Source organism: Mustelus asterias, chromosome 22 (assembly GCF_964213995.1).
Source record: "Mustelus asterias chromosome 22, sMusAst1.hap1.1, whole genome shotgun sequence".
In the NCBI taxonomy this organism is placed as follows: Eukaryota; Metazoa; Chordata; class Chondrichthyes; order Carcharhiniformes; family Triakidae; genus Mustelus; species Mustelus asterias.
In genome coordinates this window covers 72,039,214-72,053,549 of record NC_135822.1, presented here as the reverse complement: position 1 = coordinate 72,053,549, position 14,336 = coordinate 72,039,214, and the positions used below count along the sequence as shown (strand labels likewise).

At 49.6% G+C, this 14,336-nt stretch overlaps 1 protein-coding gene across 1 annotated transcript in view; it reads right to left on the bottom strand.

Moving 5' to 3' along the window:
- bin3 (bridging integrator 3) overlaps window positions 1-10,742 on the bottom strand; it is a 161,574-nt gene extending 150,832 nt beyond the window's left edge. Inside the window, exon 1 of the mRNA XM_078239644.1 lies at window positions 10,686-10,742. Coding sequence (XP_078095770.1) covers window positions 10,686-10,711 — 26 coding nt within the window. The 5' untranslated portion in view covers window positions 10,712-10,742. The remainder of the gene's footprint in view (window positions 1-10,685) is intronic.
- Window positions 10,743-14,336: the final 3,594 nt, after the last annotated feature.

The window sequence follows — 14,336 nt, the reverse complement described above, 5'->3', positions numbered from 1 at the left end:
ACGGAACATGACCATCCTTGGCTCATGGGATTGAGGTTACAGGAGCACGGGGAGGCCATTCTGGCCTTCAAGCCTGTCCTATCAGTTAGCTTGTCCTTGTCTGTATCTGAATTGAAGCTTCGCACCCCAGTGAAATCCTTCAGTCTTCACTCTGAGCCCTGGCCTCAACAGCTCTTTGGAGTAAGAGAATTTCACTGTCCCTCCTTGGAAAGAGGTTCGTCCTAACGGCATCCCTGCAAGGTCCAGCTGACAGGCTGAAAAGATTTCTCTGTGAGTGAGAAAAATCTCAGCCTCTCAGGAAGTTAAAAGCCATAATGAACAAGAGGAGTTGATGGAGAGAGCGCGGCTGCTGAGTCTGATGGTTTCCAAAAGCAAATTACTGCAGATGCTGGAATCTGAAACCAAAAGAGAAAACGCTGGAAAATCTCAGCGGGTCTGGCAGCATCTGTAGGGAGAGAAAAGAGCTGACGTTTCGAGTCCAGATGACCTTTTGTCAAAGCCTTTGCTCCCTTGGGTGCTTTGACCAAGGGTCATCTGGACTAGAAACTTCAGCTCCTTTCTCTCCTTACAGATACTGCCAGACCTGCTGAGATTTTCCAGCATTTTCCCTTTCGGTGTAACCATTAGTGCTGCGTGCCTTCGATTCCCCAGAACGACAGAAATAGGAATGACCTGATTGACAAGTGAGTGCAACACAGACACAATGAAAGCGGGATGTTTCTAAACGGAGGTTTACAAATCACCTCCACAAGCACCGGTATTCAGCGCATTTACTTTGAGGTGGGAATTTGAACTCTCTTCCCGCCTCTCTGTGTACACAGGTGTGGTCTCAGTGAACCTGCTGTGTTAGTACCTTCAATCTCTGTGCAATCAAGCGTTGATGTGGAGATGCCGGCGTTGGACTGGGGTAAACACAGTAAGAAGTTTAACAACACCAGGTTAAAGTCCAACAGGTTTATTTGGTAGCAAAAGCCACACAAGCTTTCGAGGCTCTGAGCAAGAAGGGGCTCAGAGCCTCGAAAGCTTGTGTGGCTTTTGCTACCAAATAAACCTGTTGGACTTTAACCTGGTGTTGTTAAACTTCTTACTGAATCAAGCGTTTCACAGGAATAGTGGAGGTTGGAGTAGGCCATTCAGCCCCTCTCTCTCGAGCCTGCTTCCCCATCCAATCAGATCTCGGCCAAACAACTCTTATCGCCCCACACTGCTGTCAAAACTCCTGCCAAACAGAAACCTCTCCCGACTGAAATGTTTCAGCCAATCCCTTCTCCTCGCCTGGCAGTTTTTGGATAGGGGAGGAGGAGTGGGATGGTGGGGGTGAGGACAATAGTTCTGGATTTCCACTTCAGTCAGTGCGTGAAGCAAAGCTTCCCTGGCACCACACTTGAATGTCAGTAACCCTCATCCAATTGACATTCGAACATAGAAATTCAGAGCAGGAGGAGGCCACTCGGCCCCTCGAGCCTGTTCCACTATTCAACGAGATCATGGCTGATCTGATTATCTCAACCCCATATTGCTGCCTACCCGTCACACCTTAACCTTTCAGCCCCCTTGCTTCTCAAGATGCTATCGAGCTCTGCCTCAAAGATATTTCAAAGATTCTGTTCCTCCGACTTCTTCAGGAAGCGTTCCAAAGACTCTCAATAGCAAGGGAAAGAAGACTTTGGTTGGGATCGTGTTTCGAACCCTAAACAGTAGCCACACTGTAGGAAATAACAGGAGCATGGCAATTAATATGGGTGACTTTAATCTTCATGTTGATTGAGTTAATCAAGTTGAAAAGGTTAGCTTTGACAACTAATTCATAGAGTGCATTAGGGATAGTTCCGTAGACCATGGAGCCAACCAAAGAACCAAGATTATCTTGGATCTGGCAATAGGGTCATGAGGCTGCTTTAATAAGTGACCTCAGAGACAAAGATCCCCAAGGAATTAGTGATCATAACATGATGGAATTTAATCTTCAGTTTGAGAGTGAGAAACTTGGGTGTCGGAAAGAGCTGTGTGTAACTTAAATAAAAAGAATTATAATGAAATGAGGGCAGAGTGAGCTAAAGTGATAGATTAGCAGGAGAGAGAGCAAGCAAACAGTGGCAGGCATTTCAGGAGGTAGTTCATGACTCTCAGCAAAAATATATCCCAATAAAGAGGAAAGATTGTAAGAGAGAGAGATAAACCAACCATGGCTAACTCAGGAAGTTAAGGGGAGTTTTACGTTGAAAGAAAATGTTGAGGCAAAATTCAACGATAGCCCCAAAGACTGGGATAAATTCAGGATAAGAAGTCTCACACCAGGTTAAAGTCCAACAGGTTTATTTGGTAGCAAATACCATAAGCTTTCGGAGCGCTGCTCCTTCGTCAGATGGAGTGGAAATGTCAATTTCCACTCCATCTGACGAAGGAGCAGCGCTCCGAAAGCTTATGGTATTTGCTACCAAATAAACCTGTTGGACTTTAACCTGGTGTTGTGAGACTTCTTACTGTGCTTACCCCAGTCCAACGCCGGCATCTCCACATCATAAATTCAGAACCCAGCAAAGGAGGACGAAGAAGGCAATAGAGAGAGAGAAAGTAAACCAGGAGGGTAAACCAGTGAGGAATATAAAAACTGACAATAAGAGCTTCTTTAAATGTATACAAAATAGGAAGGAGGTCAAAGCAAACATAGACACCTTAGAAAATGGATCTGGGGAGACAGTTACAGGGAACAAGGAAATGGCAGAGGAATTAAACAATATTTTGCATCAATCTTTACAGTGGAAGATACTTCAAACATCCCATTGATACTAAACAATACAGGGAAGGAATTAAGTACCGTCCCTAGATAATTAGACAAACTAATGGCACTAAAGGCAGATAATTCCCTTGCCGTGATGGCTTGCATCCTAGAATCCTAAAGGAAGTAGCTCCAGAGATAGGAGATGCATTGGTTGTAATATTCCAAAAGTCCTTGGATTCTGGAGAAGTACCGGAGTATTTGAAAACTGCCGATGTGACACCCTGATTCAAAAAGTGGGGGAAAGAGGCAGAAAGCAGGTACCTATGGGCCAATTAGTCTAACAACTATTGTTGGAACACGTTGGAATCAACTATAAAGGAAGTAAAAGCGCACATTTGGAAAATCATAATGTCATCATGCAGAGTCAGCATGGTTTCACGACAGAGAAATTGTGTCTGACTAATTTGTTAGAGTTTTTCCAGGAAGTCTCAACCAGTGTGGCTAGAGGGGAACTAGTAGATGTGCTGTAATTGGATTTCCAGAAAGTGGTCGACAAATACTTCACAAAAGGTTAAGTTATAAGAGCCCACTGTGTTGGAGGTGGTATATTGGCATGGAGGGAGAATTGGCTAATCGGCAGGAAACAGCGAGTGGGGATAAGGCGTTCTTTTTCAGGTTGGTGACTTGTAACCAGTCGGGTTAAACAGGGATCAGTGCTGGGACCACAACTGTTTACAATATATATTAACGACTTGAAGGAATGAAGTGAATAAACTATCGTCAAATTTGAAGACGGCACAAAAATAGGTGGAAAGGCAAGTTGTGAGAAGGATACAAACAGTTTACAAAGAGATGTTGATAGGTTAAGTAAGTGAGCAAAAAATTGGCAAATGGAGTATAATGTGGAAAAATGTGAAGCTGTTCGTTTTGGAAGGGAGAACGAGTATTATTTAAATGGAGAAAAACTGCAGAAAGCTACAACACAAAGGGACTTGGGGGGACTTGTGCACGAAACACAGAAAGCTAGCACATAGGTACAGCAGGTAACCAGGAAGGTTAATGGAATGTTGCGGAGTCGGTTCGAGGGGCCGAATGGCCTCCTCCTGTTCCTATTTCTTCTGGTCTGAACCCTCAGAAAATATTTCTCCTCACCTCTGTCTTAAACGGGCGACCCCTTATTTTTAAACAGTGATTCCTGGTTCTAGAATCTCCCACAAGCAGAAGCATCCTCTCCACATCAGCCCTGTCCAGACCTCTCAGAACCTTGTATGTTTCAACCAAGTCGCCTCTTACTCTTCTGAAGAGTAAGAGGCAACTTCTAAACTCCAGCGGATACAAGCTTAGCCTGGTCCAACCTAAACTCTTCTAAACTCCAGCGGATACAAGCCGAGTCTGTCCAACCTTTCCTCATAAGACAACTCACCCATTCCTGGTATTAGTCTAGTAACCATCTCTGAACTGGTTCCAATACATTTACATTTTTCTTTAAATGGCAGGTGGCTGAAGTGCACCTTCAGGCTAAACCCTGGTAAATGGGACTGATGATGTGGAGATGCCGGCGTTGGACTGGGGTGAACACAGTAAGAGTTTTAACAACACCAGGTTAAAGTCCAACAGGTTTATTTGGTAGCAAATGCCATTAGCTTTCGGAGCGCTGCTCCTTCGTCAGATGGAGTGGATATCTGCTCTCAAACAGGATATTCGTTTGAGAACAAGGTCCCTGTTTGAGAGCAGATATCCACTCCATGTGACGAAGGAGCAGCGCTCCGAAAGCTAATGGCATTTGCTACCAAATAAACCTGTTGGACTTCAACCTGGTGTTGTTAAAACTCTTACTGTAAATGGGACTGACCCAGAGGACTGTTTAACAGCTGGTTCACACACGAGGGAGTGAATGGGCTATCCCTGTGCTGTCACTTTGCAATGTTTCTGTACCTTTGTTGTGGACACGAAAGGAAACAGCTTCTCTCCATCAATCCGATCAACTTTGAACACCTTAAACATCGCAGCCTTCAAACAGCATGACCTCAGGGTGTCGCAAGGTGCTTTACACCGACTGAAGTACTTTCTGAAATGTAATCACAGTTCGGACGAACAAGGTGCAACAGCCAATTTGTGCACAGCAAGCTCCCACAAACAGCAATGTGATCAGCAGTTTCAGCGTGTTACCGACGGAGGAATAAATATTGGCCCCAGGACACCACAGCAAACTCCCCTGCCCTTCTCCCAAATAGAGACCATGGCATCTAACACACTGACTTGATGGAGCCTCATCCAAAACTGACAATGCAGCGTAACATTGTACATTTTGAGCATGTGTTCAAACATCGAGTGCAGAACCTTCTGTCTCGGAGGTGAATGTGTCACCCATTCAGTCATTCCTGCAGCTTTCCCAGTGGTCTGCAGATTGGTAATGAACCCACATGGTGAATTTAAACAGCTTGTCTCGGTTATGTTGCTTAGCTTTGACTGGACACATGCAATAAAGAGATGTAAACCCCAGTGAGTTTCCAGCATTCACTCAGCTCAATAAGTAGGTTCCGGTCAGGACCCGGGTCACACTAAAAGGTGCAGAGACCTCAGGGCGTTGCTGTACATTGTACAACACAAATTTTCACTCAGCAATAGCATACTCAACACAGCCAGCAGATTGGGCACTCTGTATTGTGCTACCGAGGGAGTGATTCATGTGGATTGATAAAGTCACACAGACGAGCTTCAGCCAACATCAGCGAAACAACTTAGCTTATCAGTGTCTTTATTTTTTATTCGTGCGTGGGACATGGGCGTCGCTGGCTGGCCAACATTTATTGCCCATCCCTAGTTGCTCTTGGAGGGCAGTTGTGGCTTTGGAGTCACGTGTAGGCCAGACTGGGTAAGGACGGCAGATTTCCTTCCCTGCAGGACGCTGGTGAACCAAATGGGTTTTTCTGACAATCGTTTCATGGTCATCAGTAAATTCTTAATTCCAGATTCTTTTTCATTGAATTCAAATTCAACCCTCTGCCGTGACAGGATTCGAATCGGATGCCCAGAACATTAGCTGGATTAATAGTCCAGCAATAATATCCCGAAGGCCATCGCCTCCTCTCCTGCTGTTTTTGGGAGTATGCTGGGCATAAACTGAGTGCCACATTTTCCCCTTTGCTACGACAGCAATTACACGGGATCTGACAAGCCATTCCATCAATGCCATTGTCTCTTTTATACCTCACGTACTGACAGACCCACCTTGGGTGCCACGCTTATGAGATGGTGAGTAGAACGGAGATGTGATCATTCAGCTTTTCACAATTTGTTTCAATCAGAGATAAAGGGGACACGAAGGTTTGATCATTCCAGGATTGTTATGGTGCAGACGGAGGCCGTTTGGCCCATCGTTTCGGCACCGATACTCTGGAAGAGCACTGCACCCCCTCGCCCTATCCCCATAACCCTGTGCTTTTACCATGGCCAATCCAGCTAACCTGCTCATCTTTGGAGTGTGGGAGGAAACTGGAGCACCCGGAGGAAACCCACGCAGACACAGGGAGGACGTGCAGACTCCACACAGGCAGTGACCCAAGGCTGGAATTGAACCCGGGTCCCTGGCGCTGTGAGGCAGCAGTGCCGACCGAAAAATATATCCATCAACTGACCTTGTAACTCACAAGGCAAACCCCACATCAGTGCCTGTTGAGATGATATAAATCAGATCGCACGCACTATCTTTACACCTTAAATACAACAGCAGAACGCTCCAGAAAGATTTCACTGTTTGTGAAAGGTTTTGAGCTCAGAGGTTGTGAATGATGCTACATGAATGAAAAACCTCCCTGAACAGATGGTAAAAAATCAATCTGCTGAGTGGATGAAAGAAAGGGTTGGTGATGCAGTCTATCCTGTGTGGTTTTGTTTCAGTACGACACACAGAAGATAGGTGAGAGTTGGTTTGTGTGTGATGTGGGTTCAGTATGTTTCTTTATCCTGTGGAGACTTAGTCAAGTCAGCTTTCAAAAGGATACAGAACTGACTTGGTCATAGAAGACAGAGAGTAGCAGTGGAAGGAGAATGGAGATCAGTCACCAGTGCTGTTCCGCAGGGATCAGTGCTGGGACCTCTCTTGTATCTTTTGACAATCCGCGGCACTATCTGCAACTCCACCAATTTTTGTGTTACCCGCACACTTACCAATCAGATCACCCACATTTTCCTCCAGATCATTTATATATACCACCAACAACAACTGATCGCCATTCTCCTTCCACTGCTACTCTCTGTCTTCTATGACCAAGTAAGGAGTCTAACAACACCAGGTTAAAGTCTTTAACCTGGTGTTAAGACTCCTTACTGTGCTTACCCCAGTCCAACACCGGCATCTCCACTTCTATGACCAAGCCAGTTCTGTATCCTTTTGAAAGCTGACTTGACAAGGTCTCCACAGGATAAAGAAACATACTGAACCCACATCACACAGATTGAGTCCAATCTACATCCCACTCTGAACATCCTCCATCTTACTCCCTCCCAACTCTCCTGTCTCTCAGTGCCTGTCCAAATGTCTCATGCAGACCACCCGTCATCCCTTGCAGTCTAAACTTAAAAACTAGGAGTAGGTCATCTGGCCCCTCGAGCCATTCAATAAGATCATGTTGATCTTCTCATGGACTCAGCTCCACTTACCTGCCCGCTCATCATAACTCTTAATTCCTTTATTATTCAAAAACATCTTTGCCTTAAAAACATTCAATGAGGTAGCCTCAACTGCTTCACTGGGGAGGGAATTCCACAGATTCACAACCCTTTGTGTGAAGAAGTTCCTCCTCAACTCAGTCCTAAATCTGCTGCCCTTATTTTGAGGCCATGTCCCCTAGTTCTGGTTTCATCTGCCAGTGGAAACAACTTCCCTGCTTCTATCTTATCTATTCCCTTCATAATCTTATATGTTGCCAAAAGATCCCCCCTCGTTCTTCTGAACTCCAATGAGTATAGCCCCTGTCTACTCAGTCTCTCCTCATAAGCCAACCCTCTCAACTCCGGAATCAACCTAGTGAATCTCCTCTGCACCCCCTCCAGTGCCAGTATATCCTTTCTCAAGTAAGGAGACCAAAACTGTACACAGTACTCCAGGTGTGGCCTCACCAGCACCTTATACAGCTGCAACATAACCTCGCTGGGTTTAAACTCCATCCCTCGAGCAATGAAGGACCAAATTCCATTTGCCTTCTTAATTACCTGCTGCACCTGCAAACCAACTCCTTGTGATTCCTGCACAAGGACACCCAGGTCCCTCTGCACAGCAGCATGCTGCAATTTTTTACCATTTAAATAATAGTCCATTTTGCTGTTATTCCTACCAAAGTGGATGACCTCACATTTACCAACATGGTACTCCATCTGCCAGACCCTCGCCCACTCACTTAAGCTATCTATATCCCTCTGCAGACTTTGTGTCCTCTGCACACTTTGCTCTGCCACTCATTGGTACTCCACACATAGACACAATAAGGATCCCCACCCAACATACTCTAATTTCTTTTCATATATAGCATATGTCAGTCAGTTATTTAATTGCACAATCCCTTTACAACGTTTTGTGCCTGACCACAACAACTTCAAGAGTCTGAGTTACAGGGAAATTATTGGGTTGCTGGAGGACTGTGCAGCTCACAATCCCAAAGCTCAGGGGAGATCTTGTTGGCTCTCTGAGGGAGCAAATCATCCGGATGAATGAACACCGCTCGACAATCACCAGGCAAGACGGTTCTCTTCCTGTTGGGGAGCACTTCAGCGGTCATGGGCATTCGGCCTCTGATATTCGGGTAAGCGTTCTCCAAGGCGGCCTTCGCGACACACGACGGCGCAGAGTCGCTGAGCAGAAACTGACAGCCAAGTTCCGCACACACGAGGACGGCCTCAACCGGGATATTGGGTTCATGTCACACTATTTGTAACCCCCACAGAGTTTCACTGGCTGTCTTGTCTGGAGACAATACACATCTTTTTAGCCTGTCTTGATGCTCTCTCCACTCACGTTGTTTTGTTTCTTAAAGACTTGATTAGTTGTAAGTATTCGCATTCCAACCATTATTCATGTAAATTGAGTTTGTGTCTTTATATGCTCTGTTTGTGAACAGAATTCCCACTCACCTGAAGAAGGGGCTTGCAGCTCCGAAAGCTTGTGTGGCTTTTGCTACCAAATAAACCTGTTGGACTTTAACCTGGTGTTGTTAAACCACTCCTTATTCCCAGAGTACAGTAAGTAGTCTCACAACACCAGGTTAAAGTCCAACAGGTTTATTTGATAGCACGAGCTTTCGGAGCATTGCCCCTTCATCAGGTGAGTCACCTGACGTTGTGAGACTACTTTCTGTGCCGACCCCAGTCCAACGCCAGCAACTCCACATCATGATTCCCAGATTACTGCCAGATTCCCCCTCCTTCAAATGAGGATGGAATTCCATTTCTAAAGAATCGACTGGCTTTAGAGGACACGCTGGCGTCACGATAAACCATCCAAGCCCACCTCTACCCACCCCCCACCTTGTCCTCTCACCCACCTGCTGACAGGATTAAAGCCCCCCCCCCCCCCCACACCCCTGCCAGGATCAGGGCTTCCTGCCCCTGCCCCCCTCCCAACAGGATAATAAAGTCATATCAAGGAAAATTATTGGTACTTCGGCAAAGTGGAGCTGAGGCCAACATGAGCTCAACTCCCATTCTCCTACGTTCCTAACATGTAAGAGCTGGGGAATGGTGGGAAGGGACCATAGGAATGGGGGGGTATGGAGTGGGGAAGCTGATTACAGCTCTCCTTGACTGTTGGACAAACACCCTCAAGCCTTGGGAACCACGACGTGGAGTTGCGAGCGTTGGATTGGGGTAGGCACAATTAGTAGCCTCACAACACCAGGTCAAATAAACCTGTGGACTTTAACCTGGTGTTGTGAGACTACTTACTAAGCCTTGGCAAAGCAGCCAGCATAATTAAGGACCCCTCGCACCCCAGACATTCTCTCTTCCACCTTTTTCCTTTGGGAAAAAGATACAAAAGTCCGAGGTCACGTACCAACCGACTCAAGAACAGCTTCTTCCCTGCTGCTGTCAGACTTTTGAATGGACTTACCTTGCATTAAGTTGATCTTTCTCTACACCCTAGCTATGACTGTAACAGTACATTCTGCACTCGCTCGTTTCCTTCTCTATAAATGGTACGTTTTGTCTGTATAGCGCGCAAGAAACAATACTTTTCACTGTATACTAATACATGTGACAAATAATAAATCAAATCAAACCAAACCAGAGGCAGAGAAGAGATCAGTCTTCCCCAGGATGTTGGGGAAAGCAGTAAGAAAAGCTGTCCCTGATGGGATGTGGGAGCAACAGTCACAATCAAAGGGAGAATCTCTGAGGATACAGACAGATGGTCACCCGGTCACATCCCGACTCCCTCCCAGTGCCCTGGCATCCACTCTCCTTACACTGTTTACCCACACCCGGTGTGGGGTCAGAGACCCTCAGGGTCTATCACCCCCCTCCCCCTGGGTTTGGCCCCCTTCCCTCCCTGGGATCCTCCCCCCTCATCCTCACTCTTCTCAGTGTGGGATCAGAGACCCTCAGACCCCCCCCCCCCCCCCTCACATTGCCAGATGTCTCTTCCCCCCGCTCTGACACTGGGCCCCAGCCCGGGCAGTGAGTGTGTATATGGGGGGGATGGGGGCGGGGGTCTCTGAGCCTCTCCTCCCGGTGCTGGAGCGGGAGTTTTGCTCCCCGGGCAGTGGGTGGGGGCCTCGGGGCAGTGACTCCCCCTGCCTGCCTGTCTCTGGGCCTGAGCCCCTGGGCAGGGTCTCTCTGTGACCGAGCCCAGGACTCTCCCCTCCCCGGGCCGGGCGGTGCTGAGGCAGGGTCTCTCCCACTCCCCCCTCCGCGGGCCGGGCGCTGTTGGACCCGGGTCTCTGTGTGAGGGTCTCTGTCTCTCACTCACCAGCTCATCCCGCCGCTGCTCCTCATCCGGGTTCTGGGCCTTTCCGGGTCACCGGGAGGTCAGAGGGAAGCCCCGCCCCTCCCTGGGGTCACGCTGACGTCAGCAGCACAAACTGTTCCTAGCTGCACAGCAAGAGGCAACAAAATACCCCAAATACCCCCCATATACATTCCCACACCCCCCATAAGCCCCTATACACCCCCACCCCAAACTCCCCATACACCCCCCATATACCCACAAATATCCCCCATACAACCCCACACCCCAAACCCCCATACACCCCCATATACCCCCAAATATCCCAAAATACCCCAAATATCCCCAAAATACCCCAAATATCCCCAAAATACCCCAAATATCCTCAAAATACCCCCAAATATCCCCAAAATACCCCCCTATATCCCAAACATCTCCAAGTATCCCAAATACCCCACATATCCCCAAATATCCCCCAAATATCCCCAAATACTCCCAAAATACCCCAAATATCCCCAAAATACCCCAAATATCCCCAGAATACCCCCCAAATATCCCAAATACACCCAAATATCCCAAATACCCCCAAATATCCCAAATACCCCAAATATCCCCAAATACCCCCAAAATCCCCAAATACCCCAAATATCCCCATACACCCCATAACCCCCCACCACCCAAACCCCCACCACCCATACACCCCATACACACCCCCATGCACCCCCACCCCAACACAATACCCCCCATACATCCCCCATACAACCCCCATACAGCCCAAACCCCCCCATACATCCCCCATACACCCACCATACACCCCATACCCCTCCATACCACCCCTCCCAAACCCCCCACCCCCCATACACCCCACCCCAACACAATACCCCCATACATCCCCCATACAACCCCCAAACACCCAAAACCTCCCCCCCATACACCCCCAACCCCCAATACCCCCCCACCCCCCAATCCCCCACCACCCATACACCCCATACACACCCCCATGCACACCCACCCCAACACAATACCCCCATACATCCCCCATACAACCCCCATACAGCCCAAACCCCCCCAATAAACCCCCCATACACCCCCATACATCCCATACCCCTCCATACCACCCTTCCCAAACCCCCCACCCCCCTTACACCCCCCATACACCCCCAACACAATACCCCCATACATCCCCCATACAACCCCCAAACACCCCAAACCTCCCCCCATACACCCCCAACCCCCATACACCCCCCATACACCCCCATACCCCCCACCCCCCAAACACCCCATACACCCCCACATACACCCCCATACACCCCCAACCCCCATACCCCCGCCATATACACCCCGTACTCCCCCACCCCCCATACCCCCCAATATACACTCCCATACCCCCCATACATCCCCCATACGCCCCCATGCCCTCCATAGAGCCCCCATACCACCCATCCCCCCCATCCCCCATACCCCCCATACCCTCCCCAATACACCACCCCATACCCCCCATACACCCCCAAACCCCCATATAGCCCACCCCAACACAATACCGCCCCATACACCCCCACCCCAACACAATACCCCCCATAACCCCCACCCCAACACAATACCCACCTTACATCCCCCACACAACCCCCATACACCCCAAAGCTCCCCCCAATACACCCCGAACCCCCATACACCCCCCATACACTCCCATACCCCCCCACCTCCCCAAACACCCCCATACACCCCCCCATACACCCCCATACTCCCCAACCCCCATACCCCCGCCATATGCACCCCCATACACCCCCGTACTCCCCCACCCCCCATACACCCCCATACCCTCCAATATACACTCCCATACCCCCCATGCACACCCCCCTTACCCCCCATACACCCCCCAAACACCCCCATACATCCCCCTTACCCCCCATACACCCCCATACACCCCCCCAAACACTCCCATACAGCCTCCATACAACCCATACCCCCCCACACCCCATACCCGCCCCATACCCTCCCCAATACACCACCCCATCCCCCCCATACACCCCCAAACCCCCATACACCCCACCCCAACACAATACCGCCCCATACACCCCCACCCCAACACAATACCCCCCATAACCCCCACCCCAACACAATACCCTCCATACACCCCCACCCCAACACAACCCCCCCCCCCATACACCCCCACCCCAAAACAAAGCACCCCATACACCCCGGCCCCAACACAAACCCCACCATACACCCCCCCAACACAATACCCCCCATACACTCCCACTCCAATACAATACCCCCCATACACCCCCACTCCAACACAATACCCCCCATACAACCCCAACCCAACACAGTACCCCCGTACACCCCCACCCCAACACAATGCCCCCCATACACCCCCACCCCAACACAATACCCCCCCATACACCCCCACCCCAACACAATACCCCCCCATACACCCCCACCCCAACACAATACACCCCCATACACCCCCACCCCAACACAATACTCCCCATACACCCCCACCCCAACACAATACACCCCCATACACCCCCACCCCAACACAATACACCAAAGACCTCTTATATACCCACACCCCAACAGAAACCCCCTATACACCCCCACACCAACACCCACCCCAAACCCCCTATACCCCCAATCCCAACACAATACCCCAAATACCCCTATACACCCCCAAACCAACACAACCTCCGAACTGCCCTCCATCCAATACCACCCATATACCCACAATCCCAACAAAATACCCCAAATACTCCCAAACTGCACACCCCTGCCCTAACACCTACCCCACTCAACACAAACCCCCACCCAACACAAACCCCCACCCAACATCTACCCCCCAACCCAACACAAACCCCCATCCTAACATAAATCCCCACCCCAACACAAATGCCCAACCAACAGAAACCCCCACCCCAACACAAACCCCAACCCAACACAAACCCCCACCCCAACACAAACCCCAACCCAACACAAACCCCCACCCCAACACAAACCCCAACCCAACACAAACCCCCACCCCAACACAAACCCCCATCCTAACACAAACCCCAACCCAACACAAACACCCACCCCAACACAAACCCCCATCCCAACACAAACCCCAACCCAATACAAACCCCCATCCCAACACAAATCCACACCCCAACGCAAACACCCACCCCAACACAAACCCCCACCCCAACACAAACACCCACCCCAACACAAACCCCCACCCCAACACAAGCCCCCATCCCAACGCAAACCCCAACCCAATACAAACCCCCATCCCAACACAAATCCCCAACCAACACAAATCCACACCCCAACACAAACCCCCACCTAACACAAGCCCCCACCCAACACCCAACCCCATCCCAATACAAACCCACACCCCAACACAAACCCCCAACCCAACCACGAACCCCCATCCCAACCCGCACCCAACACAAGCCCCCACCCGACACCCATCTCCATCCCAACACAAACCCATACCCCAACACAAACCCCCATGTGACACAAACCCCCACATAACACAAGCCCCCACCCCAATACAAACCCCCACCCCAACACAAACCCCCACCCAACACAAACCCCCACCCCAATACAAACCCCCACCCCAACACAAACCCCCACCCCAACACAAACCCCCACCCAACACAAACCCACATCCCAACATAAGCTCCCCAACCCAACACA